The sequence below is a fragment of the Lepidothrix coronata genome, unplaced genomic scaffold (genome assembly GCF_001604755.1).
Source record: "Lepidothrix coronata isolate B3197 unplaced genomic scaffold, Lepidothrix_coronata-1.0 Scaffold24, whole genome shotgun sequence".
Lineage (NCBI taxonomy): Eukaryota > Metazoa > Chordata > Aves > Passeriformes > Pipridae > Lepidothrix > Lepidothrix coronata.
Genome location: NW_016690204.1, coordinates 131,830 through 158,657, shown reverse-complemented (window position 1 = coordinate 158,657; position 26,828 = coordinate 131,830). Strand labels below are relative to the sequence as shown.

The 26,828-nt window shown below is 48.0% G+C and overlaps 2 protein-coding genes across 39 annotated transcripts in view; one reads left to right on the top strand and one right to left on the bottom strand.

Annotated features, from left to right (window-relative positions):
• MAPK8IP3 (mitogen-activated protein kinase 8 interacting protein 3) overlaps nt 1-21,928 on the top strand; it is a 71,340-nt gene extending 49,412 nt beyond the window's left edge. For 17 of the 38 annotated variants that reach the window (XM_017808878.1, XM_017808856.1, XM_017808877.1 and 14 more), the window contains 20 exons: nt 649-730; nt 2,542-2,693; nt 3,284-3,340; nt 3,821-3,991; nt 5,590-5,716; nt 6,549-6,644; nt 7,804-7,965; nt 8,881-9,046; nt 9,484-9,669; nt 10,269-10,452; nt 11,223-11,345; nt 11,591-11,671; nt 12,347-12,414; nt 13,442-13,590; nt 14,397-14,568; nt 14,691-14,804; nt 16,180-16,218; nt 17,874-18,053; nt 18,310-18,453; nt 19,014-21,928. In XM_017808878.1, coding sequence (XP_017664367.1) covers nt 649-730; nt 2,542-2,693; nt 3,284-3,340; nt 3,821-3,991; nt 5,590-5,716; nt 6,549-6,644; nt 7,804-7,965; nt 8,881-9,046; nt 9,484-9,669; nt 10,269-10,452; nt 11,223-11,345; nt 11,591-11,671; nt 12,347-12,414; nt 13,442-13,590; nt 14,397-14,568; nt 14,691-14,804; nt 16,180-16,218; nt 17,874-18,053; nt 18,310-18,453; nt 19,014-19,135 — 2,575 coding nt within the window. In that variant the 3' untranslated portion in view covers nt 19,136-21,928. The remainder of the gene's footprint in view (nt 1-648; nt 731-2,541; nt 2,694-3,283; nt 3,341-3,820; nt 3,992-5,589; nt 5,717-6,548; nt 6,645-7,803; nt 7,966-8,880; nt 9,047-9,483; nt 9,670-10,268; nt 10,453-11,222; nt 11,346-11,590; nt 11,672-12,346; nt 12,415-13,441; nt 13,591-14,396; nt 14,569-14,690; nt 14,805-16,179; nt 16,219-17,873; nt 18,054-18,309; nt 18,454-19,013) is intronic. The other 21 variants (XM_017808875.1, XM_017808852.1, XM_017808880.1 and 18 more) reach the window with 8 other exon arrangements.
• A 2,611-nt stretch (nt 21,929-24,539) lies between these two features.
• On the bottom strand, nt 24,540-26,615 carry MRPS34 (mitochondrial ribosomal protein S34). Its single transcript, XM_017808888.1, has 3 exons — nt 26,240-26,615; nt 26,115-26,157; nt 24,540-25,276 (listed from the first exon to the last, which is right to left on the bottom strand). Exons 1-3 carry the CDS (start codon nt 26,555-26,557, stop codon nt 24,999-25,001), a joined length of 639 nt encoding a protein of 212 aa, XP_017664377.1. The 5' UTR covers nt 26,558-26,615; the 3' UTR covers nt 24,540-24,998.
• Nucleotides 26,616-26,828: the final 213 nt, after the last annotated feature.

Below are 26,828 nucleotides of genomic sequence, written 5' to 3'. Positions count from 1 at the left end.
CTGGAAGGTTCTGTAGTCTGAGCTCAGAATCACCAAGAATAACACAGACCGGTCTCTTTATTGTTCAGAATGTCTGAAATGAAAGTAGTCTTGCAAGTAGGCAGATTTTTTAAATGCCTTTTGAGTCTCATAATGTGAGAGTTTAAAGAAATTAAAAGCACTCAAATACTTTAGGTATTTTTTAATCAGGGATTTGGTGTTCTCTTCTTTACCATTTTGGCAAACTGTCCTTCACATTTAGGGCTTTTTTTCACTGCACTGAATCACACAGAATCACATTGAAACCAGAAGCAGCCCAGAAGAAGCACTTAAGCCAGCATTTTCCCATGTTCTCATCAAACATTTGAACATGAATTATGGTTCAGAAATAGTAAATGGCTGGACCGTTCCAGTATTTTGGTGCTCACAGCAAATGTTTGAAAGAAGCGGGGTGATGTTGGTGAAGCTGTTCGGAGACTCACACTGCAAGAAGGAGGGAAAATACCAGAGAAGCATCTCATAATTTGTACATCTGGTACATGTGGTTTGAGATCTCTCCCTTGTGATGGATATAGCCAGACCTTCCCATAGCTGGTTCTCTTCCTAAACTTCCTCTGGGCCAGCCGTGGTGTCACTTGCTGGTTTGATCCCTTTCTTCCTGTTTCCTAGAGTGAAATCTGAAGCCATCGTTGCCCGACGAGAGCCCAAAGAGGAGGTGGAGGATGTAAGCAGCTATCTCTGTACAGAATTGGTATATGACATTACTAAAATGCCTGCGGGGAAAGGGGGTTGATATACTTACCTATGTTGCTTCATATGTGTGTCCTGAGATGCAGATTGATGTGCCTTTGTTAGTGATGAGGGCAAGGCTGGTGAACAAGTTGTGGCTGATGACCATGAAATACATCTTCATACAAGTTCCAAAGCAGAACATGGCGCAGCAGAGCAGCCGACCCAGTGGCAGTAGCACTGTGCAGGATGTGGCCTCTGCAGCCTGATGCCAGAGCAGTGCCCTGCTCAGCACCGTCCCATTGTATCTGCTTCTCCTAACTTGGAATTAAACTCTAGTGTGCAGTGGGGTTCCGCTCAGGTATTACAACTATCAGGCTTCTCCAGAAGAGCCTGTCCCCATGCTGGCAGTGAAGCTGTAGCTGTGAGGACATGGTGCAGTGAAGTCCAGGTTGCACAGCCAGCCTTGCAGCAGTGACTGCCACCTTGTCTTAGTGCTGGGGCACCGTTTTGCTTGTTAATTCTTTTCCAAAAGCAAGTACTGCCTGATACAGAATACAGAGAGAGAAGATTCATGGGCTGTTCTTCTAGCACAGCTCTTCAAACTGTTTTGACTGGGATAGAGGCTTTTCAGCAAAGACCAACTGTGGCCCAAAAAAAAGGCAAACCAAGCAGTAACAGAGATTTTCCTTGTACGTGTCCCTGCTGGGACAGGGAATCAATACAGTACTTGTCAGTGTTACTGTGTTCTTACTTGTACAACGTATCAGAGGAGGTTCAGTTCTAAGCCTAAATCTCTTGACTTAATTGGGGTGAACTTGGTCTGTTGAGAATTTAGGCAGATGGGAATATTTTCAAGTTGTGCTGATGAGCTGCTGAAGAGAGCTGGTTGTTTTTTCAGCTGAACTGACAGAAGGTCTGTTTTTTCATTTAAATTTAAAAAATAATTGATAAATTCCTTTTCATTTATGCAGCTCTTGTTTTGACCGGTCATAGAGGTTTGATTCACAGTTCAAGGAGGGTGGAGATGGAATTGGTTAGTTTAATTAGTTAATAATGAATTGGTAATGAGAGTTGTTCTAGCTCTCTGCAGCACTCACCAGCCAGGCTGAGCTTGGGAATTACCACAGTCTAGCACAACCCAGTGCCACTCCCTAGTAATGAGTTCCCAAAATCCTTGCAGTCTTTTTCTGGGCAGATTTTTTTCCCATTTTAGCCACATTGTTCTTATTTTCCACTCCTCAAAAGAGACAGACAGAATCTCATTCCTGTTTTTGCCAACCCAAAGCCACCTGTGCACTCATTGGAAGGTCAGGTTGTGTCACCAAAGACGAAAAGGCCTTTCCTTAGTTTCCTGTGTCCTACCTTTATCCATCTGTACTAACAGAATACCTCCTCTTCCAGTCCTCCTGAGGGGACAGATGGCATTATGTGGTGCTCCCTGCTGCTTGTGACTGGCTTTGCTAATGGATTAAAACTTTGGTTTCCAAACTTCTGAACCAACGGACCACTGTCAATTCTCATCACTCCTTGTAGACTCTGAAAGCACCGTGCTGGCAATAGTCCTGGGGCGGGACGTGTGTGTGTGTACGTGTGGGGGGGGGGGGCCATGTGCTCAAGCTGGTGGTGATGCTCATTCTAATTTCCATGGTTTTGCAGAACACCCAGAGGTCCGTGGGCCGTAGTTTGGAGCTCACTGTCCGGAACTAGCACCTTATATGGGGAAATTGGGTAGTAATTAGGCAGGACAGGAGGAGAACTAACAAATATGTGTCTGTCTCCTGACTTGCCCTGTACTAACCTCAATCCTATTGCATCTTTTGTTGGCTGAAGCAGTGCTCCTCCCCTCTACAGGACAGCATTCCCATTGCCCAGCGCCGGCGCTTCACCCGCGTGGAGATGGCCCGAGTGCTGATGGAGCGCAACCAGTACAAGGAGAGGCTGATGGAGCTCCAGGAGGCCGTCAGGTGGACAGAGATGATCAGGTGAGGCTGGGTGTTGGAGAGTGTCCCTGTGTAGGACAGAACTTGACCATGCTTGACCTTGTGTCAATGTAACCCCTATCAACATAGGGGTTGAGAAGTGCTGGAAGTTTTCCAAACTGTAGATGTTTCTCTTCTAATACCCACTTCTTTCTCTCTTGTTCCTGAACCTGGGCTGCAAATCTCATGTTTTGGAGACCATTATTTGGAGACACTGGGCAGTTGTTTGTCTTGCTTGTTTCTTATGCGCTAATTAAGACGGGAGAAGCTCTAGGGAGGAGTATTGCTTCTAACTGGTGAATTCTAAAGGCTTGGCTTGAAGTGACTGTAATGCTGGGGTCTGTAGTTCCCAGACTGTGTGTGGCAGTGACAGTGTTACAGGGAATTGATAAAGCTTCACATTGAACACACTTGCACTTCATGTCAACATTGAAACTTAAAGTGTTTGGGTGTGCTTGCATTGAAGACCAGTGCATGTCCCTTTCTCTGGTCTGACTTTTGACATGGCTCCGTTGATGGAAATGACCTGCTGCTTGGCAGAAGCTTGTGTAAAGATGCTGAAATTAACTTGCTTTGGCTGTGTTTGTCCTTAGAGCTTCCCGTGAGCACCCGTCCGTCCAGGAGAAGAAGAAATCTACCATTTGGCAGTTGTAAGTTCTTTGGTGGTTTGTGCAAGATTAAGAAAAGGGGGAGTATTGCCATTTCTACTTTAGACAGCAACTTACCGGACCTTGACGTTAATGAAATGTCAGATGAAAGTGTTGTTAGGTGAATCCTTTTGCCTTCAAGGGCTTCCTTTGTCCTTAGTGAGATTAAAATGAGATCTGAACATCTGCATTGCTTTTGTTTTACAAGCTGAAAAAGTTCATGAATATCCTGGAATGAAAACATTCATACACTCACAGTAAGTTGTAGTAAAGGGCTGTTTTCAGAAGATGTCTCTTTCTGGAAGCTAAAAATGCCTTATGCCAATCAAACCAAGGATGTAGCTCTGGGTTTGAAGTAGGGCAGTTTTTGTGATAGGCTTACAGCCCCTGATCCTGCACCTCTTGCTTCCCCTTTTGTGTATCTGTGGTGTCTGTCTCCCCAGGCACCTTTTCTCTTACTTGTTGGCCTTTTTCTGTTCCCAGCTTCAGCCGTCTGTTCAGCTCTTCCTCCAGTCCCCCCCCAGCAAAGAGGACCTACCCCTCTGTGAATATCCACTACAAGTCTCCCACCACAGCGGGGTTCAGCCAGCGGCGCAGCCACACCATGTGCCAGATCTCCTCCGGCAGCCGCACCCTCGAGTTCTTCCCTGACGAGTGAGTCACGGGCTGTGTGCCAAGCCAGGTCCCCGTGCAGCTCTTCCTAAAATAAGCTGGTTTCCACTTTAGAAGCTGTGTGATGTTAGTATGTCTCTGTCCCCTGGGGTTTATCTCCTGGAGCTTTCACTCATCAGTTACTATGTGGATGGGCTCAGCAAACCTTGTCCTCCCAAACATATTGTGGCCATGGATTTCCAGACCATGGTGGATCATCTCAGTAGGGACCACTGCAGCTCGAGTTGGCCTCAGCCAACTCAGTTCCGCACTCATATTTGCCGACTGGGATGGAATGAAGTAGGCTTTTTGTGGTGGAGTGTGATGGCAGCACTGGGACAAAGGGATGGAATGTCTGCCCGACACTTTTGACAAGGAGTTGAAGTGAAGACAAAAGTTCTCTCCACAGCACATTTAAGTTACGATATTAGGTTTTAATCTTAACCATGCTAAAAATGAGCCTCTAGGTATTGCTACTGCAGAGTCTTACCACAATTCTTTGTGTCTCTGACATGAAGAGAGAAACCTCTTCTGTGCTTTACTGACTTCACGATATGTTCTGCCATTTGCAAGGTTGTGTGGTTTGACATGTGGAGTGTTTTTTTGGAAGAACTTTGCAGAATGTGGTGGTAAAGTAGGATAACTTCTGCAATAAGAAGGATTTGTTGAGAAGACACTGGCTCAGGAGAAGAGCGATTGTTTTAAAAGGATAAATTTGTCCCTTGTAGGTACCCACTGCCTTTATTCTGTCTTTTTCTCTGATGACATCTCAGAGTCATGCTGTGGTATCTGAGTGCTTCCCAGCAGTGCGTTACACAGTGGGACTGCACACTGTCAGAGCTGCTTGTGCTCTCCTTCTCACCCTGTGGGAGGAAGCATGAGCAGCAAAGTGTTTTGTTTCAGCAGGATGTTGGTTTTGTTTTAAGTAAATATGTCGTTTTGTGTGTGTGAGTAGGGAGTTTTGGTTTGGATTTGATTGTTCTGCTGATGTTGATTGTATCTCATAATGATACTTTAAAAACCTGTTGAGAGCTGGAGCTGACACTCAAACAGCCTTTGTTTATATTAAAACATGTCTAAAAGCTCACAGATCAATTTTTGGTTTAACCTTTGCTAATGCAAAGCTAGAGTTGTTCTGTTGGAACCAGCAGTAAGTGCACATTTTCCTTGTCAGCACAGAAAGCCTAAAAATGGACAGAAAAATCCATAGTTGGCTATAAATGAGGAGGGGAAGAACTCAAAATGCCTTCCTGGTGGAAACATTAATCAGTAAATTGTAACAGCTCAGCAAAAATTGGTGTGATCTCTTAGATTTGCAGGTTTTAGGGAAGGGTGATTCCCTATTTCTGAAAGGCTCTTGGAACATTTTAAGTGGTGATGACAGTGACTTGGCCTGCCACATTGCTCGGGCGATAGAGAGATTACAGCTGCCTGTGTCTGCTCCTCCACAAAGTTTTTCTCTCTCTGATTCCCTGCATCTGTTTTCACAGCTGGATTTGGTTTGCTCTGTGTGCCCTCCCCTGTTCTGGCCACCTTCCCTTCACCCTCAGCTCCTGTCTTTAACCACTGATTGAGAGGTAATGCTGTGCTTCTCTCCCCAGTGACTGCACGTCCTCGGCACGCCGGGAGCAGAAGCGGGAGCAGTACCGGCAGGTCCGGGAGCACGTGCGGAATGACGACGGGCGATTGCAGGCCTGTGGCTGGAGCCTCCCAGCCAAGTACAAGCAGGTAGGGACCACACCCTGGACAGGCTGAGGAGAGGTGCCCTTAGTCATTAGCTAATGACCTCAGTCATTAACTTAGCCTTAGTCATTAACTATTTAATTTAGAGGTACAGTGTACATGTTTTGTTTGTATAATAGTTGTAGACAGAGATCAAATTAATGTCAATGGAGGAGCATTCCTCTGTATGAAGGTGCTGGAAGAACCTACCCTAAACCAAAAGTAATTAAGCTTTTCTGTCCAGAGCCCAGCCCTTTCTTTTTTATTTCCTTTGTTATAATTGGGCTTGAACATTGGTTATTTCATTTATACTCTGAGAACTTTAACAATTGTCTAGTACGAAAAACAAATGCTGTTTGCACTCACTTCTCCCCATCAGTAACACAAAATCAAACATTATCAGCCTCATTTGTTGGCCTGTGACTCATTTAACTGGTCAGAGACTCCCTGAAAGGGAGGAGCCTTCCAGCATGACTTGAAAGTGGATGAGGTTCAGGCCGTAGGATCATAGAATCATTAACTTTGGAAAAGACCTTGAAGATCATCAAGCCCAACCGTCATGATGGAAAGCAATGCCAGTGTCCTGACTCTTTGCAGGGAGCATCCTTTCTCCATCAGCAGGGCCATATGTAGCCTCTGTTGGGGCACTGATGATGGTGAAATGGTCTCTTGGGTGGGCTGCTCCCCTCCCCATAGGGACTCTTGTTTCACACAAGATGTGATAGGAAGCCTCAGTAGCAACCACCTCTGATCAGTTCTGCCATACTGATTACATCTCTCTTGCCATATCCTGGTATTTGCAGCTTTGTACTGTCTTTTTCATCTTCTCTTCCCTCAGCTGAGTCCCAATGGTGGTCAGGAAGACACTCGCATGAAAAACGTCCCTGTGCCTGTGTATTGTCGCCCGCTAGTAGAGAAGGACCCAACCATGAAGGTACGTTGCCTCTGCTTATCATGCAGTCCAGAAAGGGGATATGAAATTAGCAAAGAATTTGGGTCACTAGACCTGCAATTTCTACAACAGTCTACTTTTTTGACATTAGATATTGCAAAGTCTATCTTCTGCTTCCTCTTCTTGAATGGTGGTTTCTAGTGGATGTAGGAAAAAGTATTTTAAGGACACAATTCTCAGCTCATTCTGGTTGGCAGATTCACTGGTAACAGGACAGTATTATCTGGAGCAGATCTTTGTGAAGCTGTGTCTATCAGTGCTAGAATGTTTTGAGTAGAATGGCAGTTGGGAATAGGTGGTCATGTCTGCAAGTACCACAGACAGTTACCTGACGTAACTGTTTGTTTTGAAATAGCCAGTTTGTCAGTACTTCATTCAGAGATGATTTTTAGAAATCATCCTGAGGATTCAGTTGTAAGAATATTCTTACGCTGTTGTTTCTGGAAGGTTGGTGTGATCTTCGGATAACGTTCTGTGCAGCATCTTTCCTCTATGGTTTTAGATAAATCCAGTATTTGTTTCTGTAGTCATGTTCCCAGCATTCTCCTAAAAAACTCACTGGAAACAACTCATAGGAGGTTAGCTGGATTTGATTTCAGAAAACAGGCACTGAGTTGCTTCCACTCCACACTGGTTATGTGGGAGCTAAACCAGCAGATGGTTTTTCACACTTCCAGGGATGGGGCAGCCACAGCTTCTCTGGGCAACCTGTGTCAGGACCTCACCACCCTCACTGGGAAGAATTTGTTCGTAATATCTCATCTAAATCTGCCCACTGTCAGTTTGAACCCATTAAACATCTGCCACGTCCTGGCTTGCTTTGCTGCAGTGACTTAGGAACCCCGGAGTTGGAAAAACCGAGGACATTGCAGAAGCCTGTTTTCAGTTACATACCTGATTTATTATTTTCTTTAACTCTTTTAGTCACATCTGTTAAAAAGGAGTGATTTTCGCGGGGCTCAGAGATCCTCTGTCTTACCTCCTTTAAATCAGACTGTCTTCTATTAGAAATCAGAAGGAACTAGTGTTTCCAATTAAATGTTTTAGATATTTGTCATTTGACAGTTCTCCACAAAGAGAATTCAAAGAGACCCTGGACCCTGCAGAATTCTTAGTTCAGATTCCTGTTTCTGTTCCTTAGCTGTGGTGTGCAGCTGGAGTCAATCTCTCAGGATGGAGACCTTTGGAACTGGAGCCTGGGAATGGGCAGAAATTGGATCCTGGGCGTGATCCCCTCACCTGTGATAGGGAAGTGGAAGGCGAGAACAACAAAAGCAACCATACATCTCCTGAGAAGAAAAAGGTCAGAAAAGAAAATGGTGGTTTTTTTCCTCTGATGTTTTTTCTCATTCCGTCCGCTGCCGTGACCCCTCTCTCGGTACTTCGCCATAAAATGCTCTGACTCATACTTGTGGGGCAGGGCTGTGGTCTTCTGGCTCTTCTGTAACTTTCTGTGTGATTTGGGACAAATAATCCAAGATAAAGTTTTCCAGCTTCTGCTTTTGAAACATTTGGAGTTTTGAAAAAAATCGTAGTAGTAAGTGCTTGGTGAGGTTGCCAGGGAGATTATGGAGTCCTCATCATTGTAAATTAAAAAAAGAAAAATAGATTCAGACAAAGCTGTGTTAAAAGAACAGAGATACAGAGTCTGTGAGTCCATTTGGGCCAGAAGTTGAAGTTCTTGAGATTTAATCCAGTTCTGGTTTTTAATAGTCTTAAGTTATTTTTTATTTTTTTATTTTTTAAAGAAGCAAACTGTAATTTGCAGATAACAATTCAGCTCTCTGGTTTGTGGGATTTTTTTCCACAGCTGTCTTACACTGCTGCCCTATACTCTTCTGAGACCAGCTTGCTTAAGATGATCAGTTGGGTGCATCCCAGCCTCATGGTGTTCTGGCTGAAAGAATATTCAGCGACATATTAGTCAGACATCTCAACGGAGAAATTAGTGGCCAAATTCCTCTTGCCCTGAGGAGCCAGACAGGCTCTTTGTCCAGTGCTCTGGGTACTAGTGCAGCAATATGAATGAAATTAGATTAGTAAAAATTAAAATATAAATTAATATACAAGTATATAAAACAGAAAATAAATTTACTATAGAATAGAATATATAATTTAATATAAATTACACCATGTGTAAATGTTGCCAAAGCACTGCTGAGGCTCAGGCTGATCCAGGAGGAGCACTGATTGGGCCCATGTGTTTGCTCTCCCGAAGGCAAAGGAGCTCTATGAGATGGACGCCACATCCAGCCGTGTCTGGATCCTCACTAGCACACTCTCCACCAGTAAAGTTGTGATCATTGATGCCAACCAGCCCGGCACTGTGGTGGACCAGTTCACTGTCTGCAATGCCCACGTGCTCTGCATTTCCAGCATCCCCGGTGAGTGGGGCCCAAGCTGGGGTCTGCACTGGGTCACCTGCCTGCCCCACTGAGGAGTGCAGATGTCCTCACTTGGGAACTAATCCTTGGGCTCTGTTGTGTCCTCCAAACACCATAACCCAGATCTTGCCTTCCTGTTGTGGAGATCCCTCCCTGTTGAGTGTTCAGTAAGTTGCTCCTTTGGCACAAACAAAAGATGGGTTTTTGGGAACAGGAGTGAGCCTTGCCCGAGTTTGGGGGGGCTCTGTACCTGCCCTGGATGCTGATGCTAGGGATGAGGGGATCTGCCATGGTGCTGGTGGAAGCTGTGGTGTCTCTCAGGGTGGTGAACCCCAAGTGTCAGCATCTCCCATCATTAGGGTGACCTCAGGAGGGCAGCTCCATTAAATGAGCAGTGACAGCTTGGTTTATGTGAGAATCTGTTCTTTGCCCTTCAGCGGCCAGTGAGAGTGACTATCCCCCGGGCGAGATCTTCCTGGAGGGGGATGTGAATCCTGAGGAGTCGGCTGGAGCAGACGGTGTCTTGGCAGGGATCACGCTGGTGGGCTGTGCGACCCGCTGCAATGTGCCACGAAGCAACTGTTCCTCGCGTGGGGACACACCTGTGCTGGACAAGGGACAGAGTGAGTTTTGGGACATAAAATTTAGTGACAGTTCAATTACAGCTAGTCTTGTACGAGCCCATAGTGTTAGAGCCACATCCTTCTGTCCCTAAGTTAAACACTTGAGAGGCCTCCAGAAGTTTCTTAATGTGGTACGGGAGGAACAAAGGCTCTTTTGGTACATTTCTCCTCTGAGCCCTCCTTTTCTCTCTGATCCACATCCTGCAGCCCTGGCTGGGGGAGTCTCACAGCAGAGTATTTTGGACAGGTGAGATGTTTGCCCTGCTACAGTTGCTGCTGTTCTCATTGCTTTCTCCCCTGAGCCTTAGGAAGCCAATTAAGCTCATATACAAATCACGCTGCTGCCCTTGCTGACTCCATACTGCAGTGACAGCCCTGGAGACCTTCTGGTGCTGTGCTAGTCACAGATTGTGCCTCACTTTAAAATGGTCTCTGTTCCAGGCAGAAGATGCTGGATGAGCTGCTGTCTGTGGCGCAGGCTCAGGGCTTGGTTGAGTTTGGCAAGGAAAGATAAAGAACTGACTATAGCCTGGTGTCTATATATAGTTAACTCACCAGCTCATTCTCCAGCACATCTCACACTGTTCCTTGTCCTCCAGGTGAGGTGGCTCCCGTCTGCAATGGGAAGATCAACCAGTCCCAGTCTACTGAGGAGGCAACAGAGGCTACGGAGGTCCCGGAGAGCAGTGCCAGCGAGGCAGAGCCGGCGCAGGCCCGGCCCGGGCCCCTCACCGAGCATGTGTTCACAGACCCTGTCCCAGCACAGGCACCCAGGCAGAACGGGTAGGAGGACTGGGGTCAGAGTGCTGGCTCAGTTACTGATCAGCTCTGTTTTCATGAGCTTTGGGATAAGAGAAGCAGCCTGGTCTTCTGCTAGAGTGTCAGACTTCTATCAGTTTTGTGCCCAAATAGTATTACAGATGGGATGATAGGAGGGAAGGAAATGAAATGAAAATAAACATGGCTTAGCCTGGAGCAGACTGTTAAATGCGAGTATTTAACCTCTCACTATGAAGGCAGACCTGCGGTTAAGGCAGATCTTCCAAAGAACATGCACATTTCATGTTCCCGCTGAAGGAACTTTCTGATCTGTGTGTAAAAATGATGATTGATTTATTCTAGTAGTACCTCTGATTTGCTGTAAAAGTAACCAAGAAAGAATATTCACCACCCGGAAATTCTTAAGACAAACAAGTCTGATGTGAGGGCCTGAGGAGCAGGGTGGACGTCTCATATACAGATTGTTCCTAAATGCCCAAGTTGCTCTAAGATGTTTCTGTTGAAGCTGGAAATGAACAGAGAAGATACTGTTTGTGTAATAGTCCTTCTAAACATTCGGTAAGGGTCTGTAGATTTGAAGTACTTGTTTGTTGGCGGGGGAGGAAGGAAATGTTGCAAATTGCAAATCTGCAATTAAAAACCACCAAAGGGTGGAAAGCGATTTGTGCCTGCAAGGCCCCACACCTGCCTGTGAGTGCCAGGCTGTGGGCCTAGGAGGGCATTCTGTGCAGTGCTGCTGCTAAACCTCTAATGCTGTTCTTTTGCCTCTTCAGGGAGAACGGGCAGCTGAAGACGGAGCCCAGCACAACACTGCCAGATCAAGAGCCAACCAGCGATGCTGCTGGGACCTGCACCAGTGCTGCCCCCACCATGTGGCTGGGAGCTCAGAATGGCTGGTGCGTTCCCCTTGAGCTGGCAGATCTCTGTCACCTCCATGCTCTGGGCTCTGTTTTTCATGTCCACACACCTTTAGTTTACTGCTTGTTTCTGGAGAAGGTTTTTATTCATCATTTCATTGCTCAGCTCACCATAGTCTGAGGGTTTTAACCTCGCTTTCCTACCAGAAGAAAAGACTCAAGCCTGGTGAAGCTGAAGGTGTGGGGCCTGCTGCTCACCTTCCCCAATTTGTCCTCTGTCACAGGCTTTATGTGCACTCGGCTGTGTCCAACTGGAAGAAGTGTCTGCACTCAATAAAGCTGAAGGACTCTGTACTGAGCCTGGTGTAAGTGTGCATTCCAAGGGACCTGCAGGAGAAGGTTCAGGGCATAAGTGATACTTTAGAGGGGTGGTAGCAGCTCTTTGTCATAGACTCACAGAACCACAGAATGGTTTGGGTTGGAAGGGACCTTGCTAATTGGTAATTGTTCCAACTCCCTGCCGAAGGCCAGGTTACTCCAAGCCCTGTCCACGTTCCTGGCCATGAACAATTCCAGGAATGTGGCAGCCATAACTTTTTCTTTGCTCTACCAAGTGCCTTGATTTGTGAGGGAAGTTTCCCAAGGTTTTTGTTATGGGTAAGCCTCATACTGACCCATTTTCCTGCTCAACTGCAGCCCTGACCCAGCCCTGACCCAAGTTAGTGAATACATGATTAGCAGTATCAGGAGGAAGCGAGTGGGGAAGAGAAAGGCAAAATTTCACTGAGGAGTAAATTAGGGGGAATTTTTTGAAAGTGATGGGGTTTGTATTGTGAAGGAGAAGAATTTCCTCAACATAAAATTTAGGGATGATCCTATTGCGATGAAGGTGTGACCTCTTGCAGGATGTTCCTGCAAGTGCTAAACTGACTGGGAATTGTAAAGACAACATAAAGATCGTGTGTATGGATGGCAGGAAGAGTTTATTAGTCCCTCACATCTACAGGCTTTTGTAAGCATTTACTGTTCTGTGATTTCAGGCATGTGAAAGGGAGGGTCCTGGTTGCTCTGGCAGATGGAACACTAGCCATATTCCACCGGGGAGAAGGTAAGAATCAATGTAATAGAGAAAACAAAATTTTGCTGAAAGTGCAGCAGTACAAACAGAATTAAAACACATAGCTATTATACACATAATTGCTATCCTAAACCATCCCAGGCTTACACTAACACCGCTTCCTGAGCTAATCTGAACGAAAATGTGTGTGTATGGGCTGTGTAGCACATGTAGAGTAAATGTGACACTTTTAGAAATACATATGCTGTGCAGTTGCTTGAGGCACACTTGGTAAATTCAATTTCTGTTGCTCTTCACTTCTGTGGGTTTTGTTTCCCTATGGCTTGAGCAGTTTCTTAGCTGTGTTCATACCTGACAGCTCTTGGGAATTTGCTAACTGTGACTAATGTTGGCATATAAAGAGCTTAGTTATTCCTTGAGTAGCAGTTCATTCAGCGAGCTGAAATATAGAGATTTCTGGGTTCATGCAATTCAAACTTTCATTCAGCTTTTGTCACGAGCTCAAGCCTGACCATTGACACATCAAAATTGTTCCCATCAGAAATAAGATAAAGCTTCATGACAGAGAGACTGACTGTCTGTGAAGGACACAAATATCTGCCTGGTTAGTTAGAAATAACAGTGAGAGCAAGGAGATCTGATTCCTTATCCTGGGTTTGACACTTTGAGGGAATTATGTTGTATGTCTGTGATGTGAGGAAGCCTCGCTACAAGGACTGTATGGCCTATTTCCTTTTCAAGTCTTCTTCTCCTGCTGGTTTTTGTACTTGTTAGAGAAGCCTGTTTGTTTCATTGCAGTAAAGGATATTTAAATTAGCCTGATTTGGAGCACTTTTAGACACCAAATTAAACTTTATTATTGCATGTTTCATCAGTGTAAGACTGTGCCTGAAGCAGGAGTATGGAGGCATGGGAAAGTTACAGACATAAGCCAACTGAGCATTTGAGTACCGACTAAGCCTATATACCCGAATATACAGGGAAAGGTAGAGGATTCTGTTGTATGCTGACATGTCATGGTGGAGATGCATCTTTCCACACTTGCTTTTCACCTCAGATGGCCAGTGGGATCTCAGTAATTACCACCTAATGGATCTCGGACACACTCACCACTCGATCCGCTGCATGGCCGTGGTCTACGATAGAGTCTGGTGTGGCTACAAGAACAAAATCCATGTTATCCAGCCAAAAACGATGCAGATTGAGGTAAGAGAGCACATGTGTGTCTGTGCACGCACACACGTTGTATTTATTCTTACAGCTGTTTTCTACTGCACTGTGTGAAATGCAGAACCTTTGGGTTGTCATTGCTTACTGCAGAACCCAAACTGTCAGTCTGGGTCATTTATGATCCAATCTTCCAGGAGGTATTTATTCCTTCCTCCCTTTGCAGAGCATAATTCTTTAGATAAGTCTAAACAGAGCATTTTCTTTGCCTTTACTCGTGAGTCTATGAGGCCACGTACTGTCAAAACATAGGTATGTGCTTGACAGTGACCCTTCACATGTGGTCTGAGGCTTCATCTGTAGGCGTTGTGGCACAGAGGAACAGTACAGTTAGCAAGCCCCCGTGATCCCAGCTACCTAAGGAGAAAATGATCTTTAGAGCCTTTTGGTTGAAATTCAGTACAGTGGTGTTGGTACAAATCTGTCTGAGAGTGCTTGAAATAATCCTGTCAAGAAGAGAAGAAGTGCTGGATCTGAAGTTCACATCAGTGAGCCAAGGCAATTTGATCTTTGGAATTTATCCTGGAGTTGTGTGTTTTCCTTTTCTATTAAGTACATTGAAAGCCCTTGCTCCTGAACTGGTCTGCAAAGACCATCCACTCTCCAAAGCTGCTCAAGCGAGGGATTTTCTATGTCCTGTAGTAAACTGCTGTGGTCAGCTGGCATTAACACAGCTTCTCCAAGAGCTTTGGAACCCAAACAAGTGATCTCAGTTGAGGAAAATGGAGTATATTTGTAGATAATGGCAAACCTTTTGTGAACTCATGTTGGTTCACCTATTTCAGAAATCCTTTGATGCCCACCCTCGGCGAGAGAGCCAGGTGCGACAGCTGGCATGGATTGGAGATGGAGTGTGGGTTTCCATCCGTCTGGACTCCACCCTGAGGCTCTACCATGCCCACAGCCATCAGCACCTGCAGGATGTCGACATTGAGCCTTACGTCAGCAAGATGCTGGGTGAGGCAGTGGGGCCTGTCAGAAAGTGGTCTGTTACTTACTGAGATCAGAGCAGAATTTGCCCAAAGCAGACCTTGCCCAAAGTCATCACTGACTCCCCAACTCTCATTCGTGCTTCCTAGGCACTGGAAAGCTGGGTTTCTCCTTCGTGCGGATCACAGCCCTGCTCATCGCTGGCAACCGCCTTTGGGTGGGCACCGGGAACGGTGTCGTCATCTCCATTCCCCTGACAGAGAGTAAGTGACATTTATTGAAGGCACTTCTGCATCCCCCCACTAAAAAAAGAAGCTTCTGGGTGTTACTTGTGGGTGGCTTGGGCAGGCTGATGCTTTCCCAACATCTGACACCCCTTGATCGTAGCTGTGTTCAGGGAGAAAAGCCCAAAGTGTGAGCAGCCCTGGACTTGGTGTAACTCTTCTTTATTAAGGAATTAAGTGTTCGACTGAATGGATGTAACCTATTTAAAACCAAGCAGGTATTTGTTTCTGCCCTTTTCAGTTCAGTTGAAGCTATTTCCTCCATGGGGGGACATCTCTACCATCCCTACAGTCTTCTTTTTAGAGCATGACCTTGACAGAGCAGAGTGATATGAACTGATTCTGTAGCTACTGTGAAGCAGGAGAAACAAAGCTTTGGGAATTGTAGTCTCCAAAAGGAGGCTGTGGGATGAGAAGTCACCAGGAAGATGTCCCTGGAAATTTCATTTTGGCATAGACATCTAAATATCTCCATAGCAGTATTTTCCAGAAACTGACCTTAGAAAAGCTTGATTTACTCAAATTAGGGCTCCACTACATCAGTCAATTAGAAATTGGTATCCTACACCAAATCCAGCCTGGGGAGGGGACCCAGCAGTAGGTGTAAATAGGTGCATCTCCAGAGCTGGAAGTTTAGTTGAAGCTCTTAGTAATCCTGTTCTATACCTGCCCATCAGCATCTTATTTTGACAGTCTGTTCCAGATCACCACGGGGGAGTAGGATTTGAGGCTGCTTGCAATTGCTTTCACTAGAAAGCAGTCAAATTTACATTTTCTCACCACTGCTCACAGGAAAGCTGAGAAGCAAATAGCTCTTGTATAAAAGGAGCAAACCTCTTGTAATCCTCCTGGAAGTCAGGGATGATCTCTGAGGCCAGTGGAGCTGGATCTGCCTGGGGCTGACACCAGGAGGGCAGTGACACAGTCCTCTTCATGCATTGCAATCTCAGTCTCATTTCTGAGTCCCTGTTCTGAAGCCCATTCTGTCTTGGGGCTGCTGTCCTTAATCTGAGTTAAGCCTTTTTCCTCCTGTCAACCAATTGCTTTATCTTTGGGTGTTCCTATAAAAATGTGGTAAGCAGGAAGGTCTCACTAGAAATGCAGCAGTGGATCCTTGTGACACAGTCCCTCTCCCATCTCAGATACCACATTTGTCCCTGTAAGGTAAGAGCCAAGTGAGCAAGAACAGTGTAGGTGTGAACTACATCAGAGATCCTGTGGTGGTTTCTCTAGGGTTTTTTTACTATTTCTGTTGCCCCCTGAATTATCTCCCAGTAATCACCTTTTTCTTCTCTCCTCTCCTGCCCGTCACTTCCCGTGCCCCTCTGTGTTCCCACTCCCTGCCTGTGCCTAGCTGTAGTCCTCCACCGAGGCCAACTCCTTGGGCTCCGGGGTAAGTCCATTGCCTCTTCTCCTCAGCTCTCACTCCTTCCGCACCTGCCTCCCGTCGCAGTCGTTCTCCCACCCTTCCATCCTGCCGTTCAGCTCTCTCCATCCATTTTTTGCTCATCACTCTTTCATTGTAAGTCACACTGGAGAAAAGCAACCAAAGACAGTCACGTAAATATCCTCATTTCCCAAAGCTATAAACATTTTTTACCATCTCATCAGCCATCCATCTGTTTTTTTTTGTGTCAAGAGTAATTTATTCTTCATCAGTGGTTCCCTTGCTGTGGTAGGCCAGGTTTGAGATGGGGACTGGAGAGGTTCATTCAGTCAGAGGGTTCCAGGAAGCAGGAGTAGAGTGTTCTTCCAAGGTCTTCCTTGGTCATCCTTGTTTTTCCAAGGATGTTTCTCTCATCAGTTGCAGGCCAAGGGCAGGAGGTGCTGTGGCACCTGCCAGCTGCAAGTCATCAACCAAGATGTTTAACCCAAGAGGACTTGATAAACATGAAGAACTCTTTGGGTTTGTTCAAAGCTAAGTTCAAACTGTTTGTTTGCCCAGCTAAGGCAGGGTCTGAGTTTAAATTTATGCCTTTCCAGGGTCAGAAATTAGGGGGTTTTTTTCACTCAAAGAAATATATATGGCTGTCCAGAAGCACTGTAAACATGTGTCTCCTCATTTTAAAGCATCTAAGTTGCAGTAAAAAGCCATATACTGTACACACACTGATTCTCATTCCTCCAGCAAAGTATTTGTACTTGTCTTGCCATCCTTGCTTGAGCCTGATAGGGAAAAGTCTCCTTTGTCCAAATCACTTAATAACTGAAATCCAGCCCAAGTCAAAATACAGAACTACAGATAATTAATGAAGCAATCAAGCTTCATTGAAAGCTGCCTGATTTTAGTGATGTTCCTGTTGTACTGATGTGGGTGTATGCAGAAGGAAAGCATGCCCTGTTCTGAGCTCTGAGCACTGGTCTCTGTTGCTTGGTGATTGGAAACTTTCACATTCTCTGAGCCTGGACATGAAAGATGCAGGCCCCTGAGCCCACCTTGAAATCCTTGGAAGCTGTGGATGGTGAACATGTTTCAGATGTTCATTGCTGGAGTAGTTTGATTTTCTGGTGTCATGGTTAAATCAAGAACTGAGGAAGGAACTCACTTCACTTCTGTGATGGCTTTGACTGGGCCAAGAGGCTTCACCAGACCCAGAGACTGCTTTCAGCAGCACATATGCTCACAGGTGGGCATGAGCAAAGGACTTGACTTGGAAACCGAGCAACTTCACCTATCCAGAGAATAGCAGTAATTCTCCTCTAGGTGCCCTGGGTGTCTCTGGGAACAGTGGACACCATTGGATACCCTGCCAGGTACAAAAAACCAAGGCTGATACTAGGACAGTGGGTGATTTTGGAGGCTGGACAGAATCACTGCTGGTGAGTCCTTCACTGGGACACCAGTCTAGCTTGCCCCAGTCTAAAAGAGAGGGACTGTGTAATCTGGTGTTGTCTCCTCCATCACATCATTCACATAAGACCTTTAAGAGACCTGTGCCTTTAAAGGTTTTCCTTCATGACTCATGAGTTTTCTCTTTGATTGAGTCCCTTCTGTAAAGGGGACTCAAAGCTATCACTGATGATGTTCCTCCTCCTCCCTATCCCCAGCCAACAAGACCTCACCAACCTCTGGAGAGGGCAGCCGCTCCGGTGGGGTCATCCATGTGTACGGTGATGACAACAGTGACAAATCTGCCAGCAGCTTCATTCCCTACTGCTCTATGGCTCAGGCACAGCTCTGTTTCCATGGACACCGGGATGCTGTCAAATTCTTCGTCTCTGTGCCTGGTAAGGATGAGCAGAGCCCTTCCTCAGCAGGGGCTTGTTCTGCCATCCCTTCTGTAGCGGGGACTGGAGCTGCTCTGCAGCAGACGGGGGTGCAGGCCATGACTGGCACTTCCTGTGGCTCAGACACAGGGGTTTAAACTCCAGCGACTGCCAGATTTGACCAGCAGAAGGAACTTGTCTGCCTGGCGTGTTTGCGTGTGTGTGAACTGCGCGGAGGCTGAGCAGAGGCACTGACAGCACCTCTGTCCTCTCCCAGGTAATGTCCTTGCGACCCTGAATGGGAGCGTGTTGGACAGCCCTTCGGAGAACCCCAGCACAGCGGCCACCGAGACCGAGGGGCAGAAGCTGAAGAACGTCCTTGTGCTGAGTGGAGGAGAAGGGTACATCGATTTCCGGATCGGTGAGTGCCTGTGGTGGGAGGCACCTGGGAGGGGAGAGGGTGCATGGCTGTGGTCATGGAGCGAGGCATCGCTGCTGTGGGGAGCCAAAGCAGAAAACCCCCACACTCTGTTTCTCCTGCATCTAGCTGTGAGGGCAGATAAAGATTTTCCTTGAACAGCGCAAGGCTCCCAACCTCTGCCCTGTGCCTGCAGTACCACATGGCTGTGTGGGTGGCTCTGGAAAGAACAAACCCCTCTGTGCCACTGGCTCCAAATGTTGCTGCCCCACTGGGATCACCCGTGCTGCTGAGAGTGCTCTGTGTCTAAAAGTTAGCCTCCCTGAAAAGAAGGGTGGTTTTTGCTGCTGCTGGAGCTGGTTTCTCCCATCCATGCAATCTGACTGTGGAAAAGCATTGTCTTGCTGTAACTGTTCTCCAGGCACAGAGGAAGGTCTCAGCTCATGGTGTCTGTTGTCAGACTGCTGGGACTGTAACAGTATTGGCCACTTTGGAGTATTGCAGAACAGTGCGCTATGGGATTTTCTTTCTTGCCATTTTTACTCTCTGTTTTCTGTCTCCAGGGGATGGGGAAGATGATGAGACAGAGGAAAACACAGGAGATGCCACACAGGTGAAGCCAGTACTTTCCAAGGCTGAACGGAGCCACATTATTGTGTGGCAGGTATCATATATCCCTGAGTGAGAATTCCTCCTTCCCCTCAATGTAAGTGTCCCTCCTCCCGCCTGAATGCCAAGATGTACATACAGAACGCCTGCATTATAACTCCTGCTGGAAACTGACCCCGGACAACTGCAACAGCTCCTGCCTCAGACTGTGACCCCCTCGGAACTTGCAGCTTTCATCTCGGGCCCGTGTGCTTTTGGCATGGTTGGATTCTTGTTCTGCTCCGGAGCTGGTATCTGCAAGGAGAGAAATGGCAGCGCATCGTGAAGTGAGCTTGGAGCCAGGACTGTGGGAAGCCTTTACCCAGCTAGAGCGGGGTGGCTCAGGTTCTCGGGCAGGTTGCCTCACTCCCACCTGCATGAGAAAGAAGTGTGTCCCCAGGCATCCCTTGCAAAGCACTGGTGGTGAATCACTTCTACAGCACCCTAGCAGAAATCCCTTCTAGTTCACCAGTGGACTCTCCACCTTATCCACCCTTAAGCACAGAATAACATCCCATCGACTGAGAGCAGATAAGTCCAAGGAGGCCTCAGTAGAAAGGAGCATCATGGTTTGGGCAGCCCTTCTGCTGCTGGGCTGGAGGAGGCAGCAGCACCATTACTGTGGGGTTCATATCCTCTATCCTTGCAGTGGGAAGGTCCTGTCTCTGCTGCTGCTGTTGTCTCAGCAGTTGTGTGCTGTGCTAGGTGCCTGTGTGTGTGTCCCAAGAGGATTGTTTGGTGGCCTCAGATGGCAAATGGGTGTTTGATTGTGGAGGCCACATGGCTGTGGTAGCAAAGGGGTACTGGAACACTGCTTTTTCAAGAGCAGAAAAGGCAACACCTAACTCCCCCTTCTAAAAATGCCAGGCAGTACAGAACTCCCGAATTGGTTCTGAAAGGTTCAGAAGAAAGTTATCTCTGCATTGCATTTGGTGGCTTTTAAAACACATGCGAGGGCAGAGGGTGGTGATCTGCTGTGAATTCTCATTAACACATTGACATTGCCTTGACTCAAGGCTATGTCCCCTTCCCAGGAACTGCTGGAAGGAGATCTCTGTTTTCACAGGAAGACAGATCGGCTGTCAGTTAGGAAAGACTGGATGTGCAGTCAAGGTACAGAAAGGCCATGTCTCACCTGAAGTCACATAGAAAAAGGAATTGAGGACAGATTTCCCAGCATCTTTTATCTAACACTGTGTTAGTAAGTAGTTTAAAAAGCTGGAAATTTCTGACTCCTGAAAAAAGTTGACAGCCCCTTAGAGAAGTGGTGACGGCCCTCCCTGTGTAAGCACTGCTGGGCGATGGCAGATGTGCAAAAATACGGGGCCAGGGAGAGTGGTTTTGAGCTCAAGGTGCAGAATGTGGCAACTCCAGATGTAGAGGCAGTGGTGTGTTCCCCCTTTCTGTCAGCAGAAACAGTCCCATCCAACAAGGACAAGTTCCATGTCCCCAGAAGACTCCTTTCTGAATGTGCAGGACTAGGGCAAGTCGCAGTTGTTAGTGATGAATTTGGAAGCTCCTGGTGGTCATCTTGTTTCTTCCCTGAGCTGTGCAGCACTCTGGGGTTCACAGGGACATCCTTATGACAGTATAGGGACAGCTGGGCAAGCCTCCATCTCCCAGAAAGCTCACAGCTGTGTTCTGTGCTTGCTGCCATGGACCAGGCTGTTCACAAGGCTTGTGGTCTAAAGCTCCTGCTGTGCTGCAGGGATGCCATGTTCCCAGGTGATGCTCTAACAGGTGGCATCTCTGCTGATGCAGCAGCACTGAAACAATTTTTGGATCCACAGTTCAGGAAAGGCTGGGGCATACATTGCCCCTGCAAGGAGGCAAGCAACATCTCTGGTGAATAGAGGCCTCAGCCAGCTGCAGTGGTGCCCATGCTGCCTGTGAGCAGTGCTGGTGACACACCACCCACACCAGTCCTCCCCAAGGCAGGAATCCAGCCAGAGAGAGTCTTCCAGGCATCAGCACACTGGGCTCTGTGGCTGGCACTGGGTTAAGGGATACCTGGAGTCACCATCTGCATGTGGGGGGACCTTTCACTAGGGACATTTCACTGGGCCACTGATGACCATGCCAGGCTTCTCATTCACTTTCCCCATATGCTTTCTGCTAGGAAGAGCTCTTTGGGTCCCAACACAGAGTGCATTGAAGTTAAGAATATAACATTTAAAGCACAGATTCCGCTGTCATGCAACAGTTCATCAGTTAGGGCCAGATAAACTTCAGAATTTGGGCTAGTTGAAGGGGAAAAAAAAAAAGAAAGAAAAAAAACCCTGGCAGAGTCCAGGAACCCTTCACTCTGTCAACTCTTTTGTAGGAAAATCAGAATTGTAACATTTGTACCTCTGACTGTTTGTTCTGTATCTGGTTTGAGCAGTTGAAGGGACAGCACTTGGTCTCCTGTCACCCACTGGGCTCTGGCAACATGAGGAAATCAGTCTGGGGCCTCTACCACCAGGTTCCTTTCCAGCTTGGTGCATGTTTTCCTCCAAGAGAAGCACATGGCCCAGAGGGGCAGCTCCAGGGGGGAGACCCAGCCTCTGCTGGCAGCTCCTGCAGCCTTGGGTGGCTGCTGGGCATCAAGGTGAGAACTGACTGGCTTCAGCACACTTCCCTGTCATATCTCCACTGTGATGTATGTAAAGTATCTTGTATGTTACAAAAGGATTTTAAAAAGTGTCTCAAGGCCTGTAAACTCCGCTGTTCGGTCTGAAGATGGCATTCTGTAAAGAGCCTGCTGTATGAATACGTTCCCATGCTTTGTCCCCTATGCTATCAACAAGAAACCATATCTGTTCTGTATGTAATAAACGTGTTAACATCATCTTGGGCAGTGCATTGTGTTCCTGTGAAAGCACTGGGATTGCTTCTCAGTCTTTTAAGAGTGGGACACTTAAAAAGGGTGGGAATGCAGCTCAAGTGTTCACCATTGTTGAGCAGTTTAGTGGCAAGAAATGAGGTGTGGATGGCTCACAGAGTCACAGCAGAAGAGGCTGGTCCAGCAAGCCAAATGCAATCTGTAGCTTCTGCCAGCGGCAGAAATAAAAGCTGGAAATTAAAGGTGCAACAACTTCAGAAATATGAGAGCAGAGAAGCATTCATCTGCTGGCTTCCTGCAGCTTCTGTCAGGGTGGCCCCTTCAGGTGAACTGCCAGGGTTAACACATCAGGTCAGCTTTCAACATGGTACAGGGTGGCACTTCACAGTCCCTTAGGCATCTGTGACAGACACTGTGGGGAGGGAGCTCCTCAGCCCCAGCAGCACTTGGACACTCCCATATTTTGTAGAACCGTGTTAGTTCAAGTGGCAGTGTACGAGGGAGCCACCTCCTTACAACAGGAGCATGTTCTGCCCTGAGCAGGGGGCCCTGAAGTGAGTCTCATCCATGACCAACACGTGCACTGTGGGGCAGCACAGGCCAGGGTGTCGTACAACTGGCAATGCCTCCAGCATTAGTGGAGGCATCTCAACCACAGTTTGGAAACAGGTGCTGGGACCAGTCCTGCACTCCTGGGGCTGCACCCTTGAATAAGGCCAGGAGCAGTTTGAGCAGGGCTCTAGGTGAAGTGCAGACATGTCTGGTACCCACCAGGGTGGGTGAGGAAGCAGGTCACTGCCATCGTCCCTCAGACAAACACCCCCCCCCATACTGGTAAATGTGAGGTAACTGTACAGGTTTGGGAGGGCCAGCAAAGCTCACAGCATGTTCTGGATGTGGAATCCAACCAGTGGCAAATGGGCTGTACAGCTTCCTGGAAGGGACCTTCACCATTGGGCAAGGCTCTCAGGCTGCGCAGGGTTCTGTGAGAGGACACCCTTCCCCCAGGTGTTAAGGTCACCAGCAGGACATGACTGTCCTGATCAGCACCACCTAGACTGCCAGCTGTAACAGAGGCCCTTTCCTCCTATGGCCCAGGAGCCTCATTTAAACATGAACTGGGGCCTTCAATATGCCTGTAGCTGTGTCTGTCCCTAGCTGTTCCTGGATGGACCCCTTGGACTTGGAGGGGCTCAACTAGATCATCTTCAGAGGTCCCTCCCCACCCAAACTGTTGGATGCCTCTACGCCTTATGGTGTTATAAGCTCTATCTGCTTTTGATCCTGGCTGGACTCCCTGGTATCCCCTGGTCATGGCTACTTCTTGCCTTGTCTGGGGCTGCTGGGGGATGCTGCGACCAGACTTGGCTCTGCCCACTGTGGGCAGACTCTGTGGGCCTGTGCTCCCTCAGGGGGAGCCTGTTCTAGGGCTTTGTTCAGATCCCAGCTGTGCAGTAGAGAGGACTAGACTGTTCTACTCATGCCATCTAACCCACACCCACAGCTCTCTCCCTCCTTTCTCATCCTCAGTTTGTGTGTCAGTTCAGTAGCACCTCCATCCTGGTGAGGACAGGGAGCCATCAGCTCAGCACAGTGCCTGACACTGGAGGCTCTGAGAACCAGCCAAGCTGCCTTCCAGCCACAGCTGTGGGAAGGCTCATAGTCTCAAACTCTTTGTCTGTGGCAATGCTCTGGATTCTCCCTTCCCTGGATTCTCCCATTCCTTCCAAAGCCAGAGAACTAGTCCTGGCACATGCCCTGCCACTACAGGCAAACAGGGGCTCAGCTCTTCTCAGCCTCTACATCTTGTCACAGGACTGGCTTTAACATAAGAAAAGCCTTCCCTCTTATTCCATAGCACCTTAATCCTTCAGGAGCCTCTGGGTGGGGAACCCTGTGGGAATCCAGGTCACTGATGTCAATCCTGTGCTCCTACCTGATGGCAGTTATTTCCTGCTGGCTGGGGCCACACATTCCCCAGTCCCATCCAGGGCACACTGGGTGGAGCAGTTTGTGCTCTCCCTCTCTAAATCCCCTCAGGCTAATTGTGATTTTTGGGATGCTGCAGCAAATGGAACACCACTTCCTGACTATCTGCTACGGCAGACACAGAAACTAAACAGTTACTTCTGTGCAGGGAGTTGATCTACAGACCAGAACAGCTCCTGCGCCCCATACATCCACATCCAGACCAGACCCTCCAACAACCCCTGACACAGCAGCAGCATCCACAGCCAGCAAGAGAAGATGAACTGCCAGGAACTGTGCTCAGGAGCTGCACATTTTAATGTTCACAAAGCGCTGCCCTGAAACAGGAGTCATTTGTGATTGACTGATTCAAATGGTAAAAGTCAATCATGCATCCTTTGCATCACCAAAACTAAAATAATTTCTCCTATCTCTTGACAGCCATCTCTGGAGTAGCTATGGATGGATAGCTTTGGATTAGCTTACTATCCAACTGTGCTCCTCATGTGCACTGCCAAGTGCAGTCACTAAGCAAGTGACCCAGATCATTCTGCAGTGTTCAGAGAACCTGATGCTGTGCCTGTGTTTGGTACGCTAATGGCTCTGCAGATGATAATCTCCAGGCATTGAAAAAAATTCCCAAGTTTTCTTAGAACTGTGCTGCAGAATTAAGACAACATTTATTTTCATTTGCAGATACATTTCTTCACAGCTCTGTGAAATACTGTGATATTATTAGTCATTTCCATGTGATTCATGCAGGACCCAAATTACCTAAAAAATGTTGTCAAAAGATTAATTTTCAGGCTATAAAGAAAAGTGTGCTCCAAAGAATTGCAGCTGGTTGACAGGAGCTGTGTATTCAGAGACTACTCAGGGAACCAAGAAGGTTCCTCTGCTGACTGAGACCAATGTTATGGAAAAGGAGTCTGAATATATCTGCATCTTCCCTTTGAGATGAGGTGACTGTACAGGGCTGGGGAGAAAGTCAGGGAACCTGGTTACACCCTACCATGGTGGGCACGGGGGTCTCTGTAACATCCCCATGCACTGGGCTTCTAACAGGCAGTGAGAGGCATGTAAGAAGCTCGGGACACAGAACAAGTCTTTATACAGGTGTCCCTGTAGCTTTTTTCTTTGCCCGCTCTCGGGGAGTGGCCAGGACCTTCTGCAGATCAATAACTGGCTCCTCTGTGATTGGTTTTCCCTCCTTCTGCCACTGGGCAAGGATCATGGCTCGGAGCAGCGGCGGGTACGGCAGGAACCGAACAGTCTCCTCAGGCACTGGGGTGAATTTCTTGAAGGCCTCCTCCTCGTGCTTGGGCACCATACGCCAGTCATGGTACATGACTTTGTCAATCTCTCTCACTTCCTCTTCAGTTTTGCCTGGGAAAAGATGAGGAACACCGGTGGGCAACACTGTCACAACAAACTCCTTCCAGGAAACACAGCAAGTGTCAACTCTTCGGCACCCAAAATGCTGCAACAGTAAGAGTAAATGGAGTTTTCAAAGGGTTGGACAGGATCTCCCCTGCTATACTATGGGATCTTGCTTCTGTCATTGGAAATCAAAACAGAAACAGGCTGAAAGGACTACAGGCAAATTGTTTCAGTACTATGGGTGACTCCCTCTCTTAATTTAAAGTGTCATTTCATCTCTCTCAGGTTTCATTTCCATGGCTAAGGAACAAGAGTAATTTCTCTCTACACTGATGAAAGTTATCTGGAAAATCGAGTGTTAAAAGTGCCCAACAACTTCAAAACCTTTGAACGAGAACTATTTCAGTAACTCCTGTAAGAGACAACTGTATACCTAATATAAAGCAGTTCTAAAAAGGGAAATCCACTCATTCAACTCCAAGCATTAATTAAAAATGCCAGTAGCATAACTGCAGCTTTTTAGTGACAGCTTTACCCGGACCACCCCCATGTGCTCATTCTGTGTCTTGCTTTCAAAGTCTCAGAGCAGTCTGTCAGCTCATCTAGCACTGTTAGTGCTGCTGTTCCCCAGGGTCATCTTGCACTGGGTCTCCCACAGCAGTCCTCAGAAAGACACTCCGAGGGAGCTAGATCCCAGCTTTTGAAACTTAAACAAGGGGGAACTTCTTTTCCCATTAGCAGATCTGAAAAAAAACCACAAATTCCCCAGGCTGGGAGAGGCCGCCGTTTTTCCTGCCGCCCTCCCGGTGCTCTCCACGTGGGTGGGAAAACGAGCCGGTCTCACCTCTGAAGGTCAGGTAGCCCCAGGCTCTTCCATGGTCCATGTCCTGCAAAGAAAAGCGGATCGCGCTGAGGGCAGGGCGCGGCGGGTGGGGGTCCCGGGGGGCGGGGATGGAGCAGGGCGGGTACCTCGGCCGTGTAGTCCGCCTTCACCTTGGTGATAACCCAGTAGCAGGGCTCGTCGTACGCCCACAGCCAGGACTTGCGGGTGACGGTACGGCCCACGCCGAAGCGTGGCAGGCGGCAGAGCAGCGCGAAAAGCCGGTTCTCGTTCCGCACGTCCTCCCAGGCCCGCACCGGCAGCCGCTTCTGCGTCAGCGGCCGCCGCATGGTCTCGTAGTCCAGGGCGAAGCGCTGAGAGTCCCGCGGGCGCTCCTTCAGCGCGCGGTACTCGCGGATCTTCTTGGCCATGGCGGCGATGGGCCGGTGCAGCTTCTTGCGGGCCATGGCGCCGGCTGAGGGAGCGGATCCGAGCGTGGCCGAGGGGAGCCGGGCGGGGCCGAGAGGGGAGCCGGGCGGGGCCGAGAGGGGAGCCGGGCGGGGCCGAGGGGAGCCGAGAGGGGCCGGGCAGAGCCGAGCGGGGCCGAGGGGAGCCGAGAGGGGCCGGGCAGAGCCGAGCGGGGCCGAGGGGAGCCGAGAGGGGCCGGGCAGAGCCGAGCGGGGCCGAGGGGAGCCGAGAGGGGCCGGGCAGAGCCGAGCGGGGCCGAGGGGAGCCGAG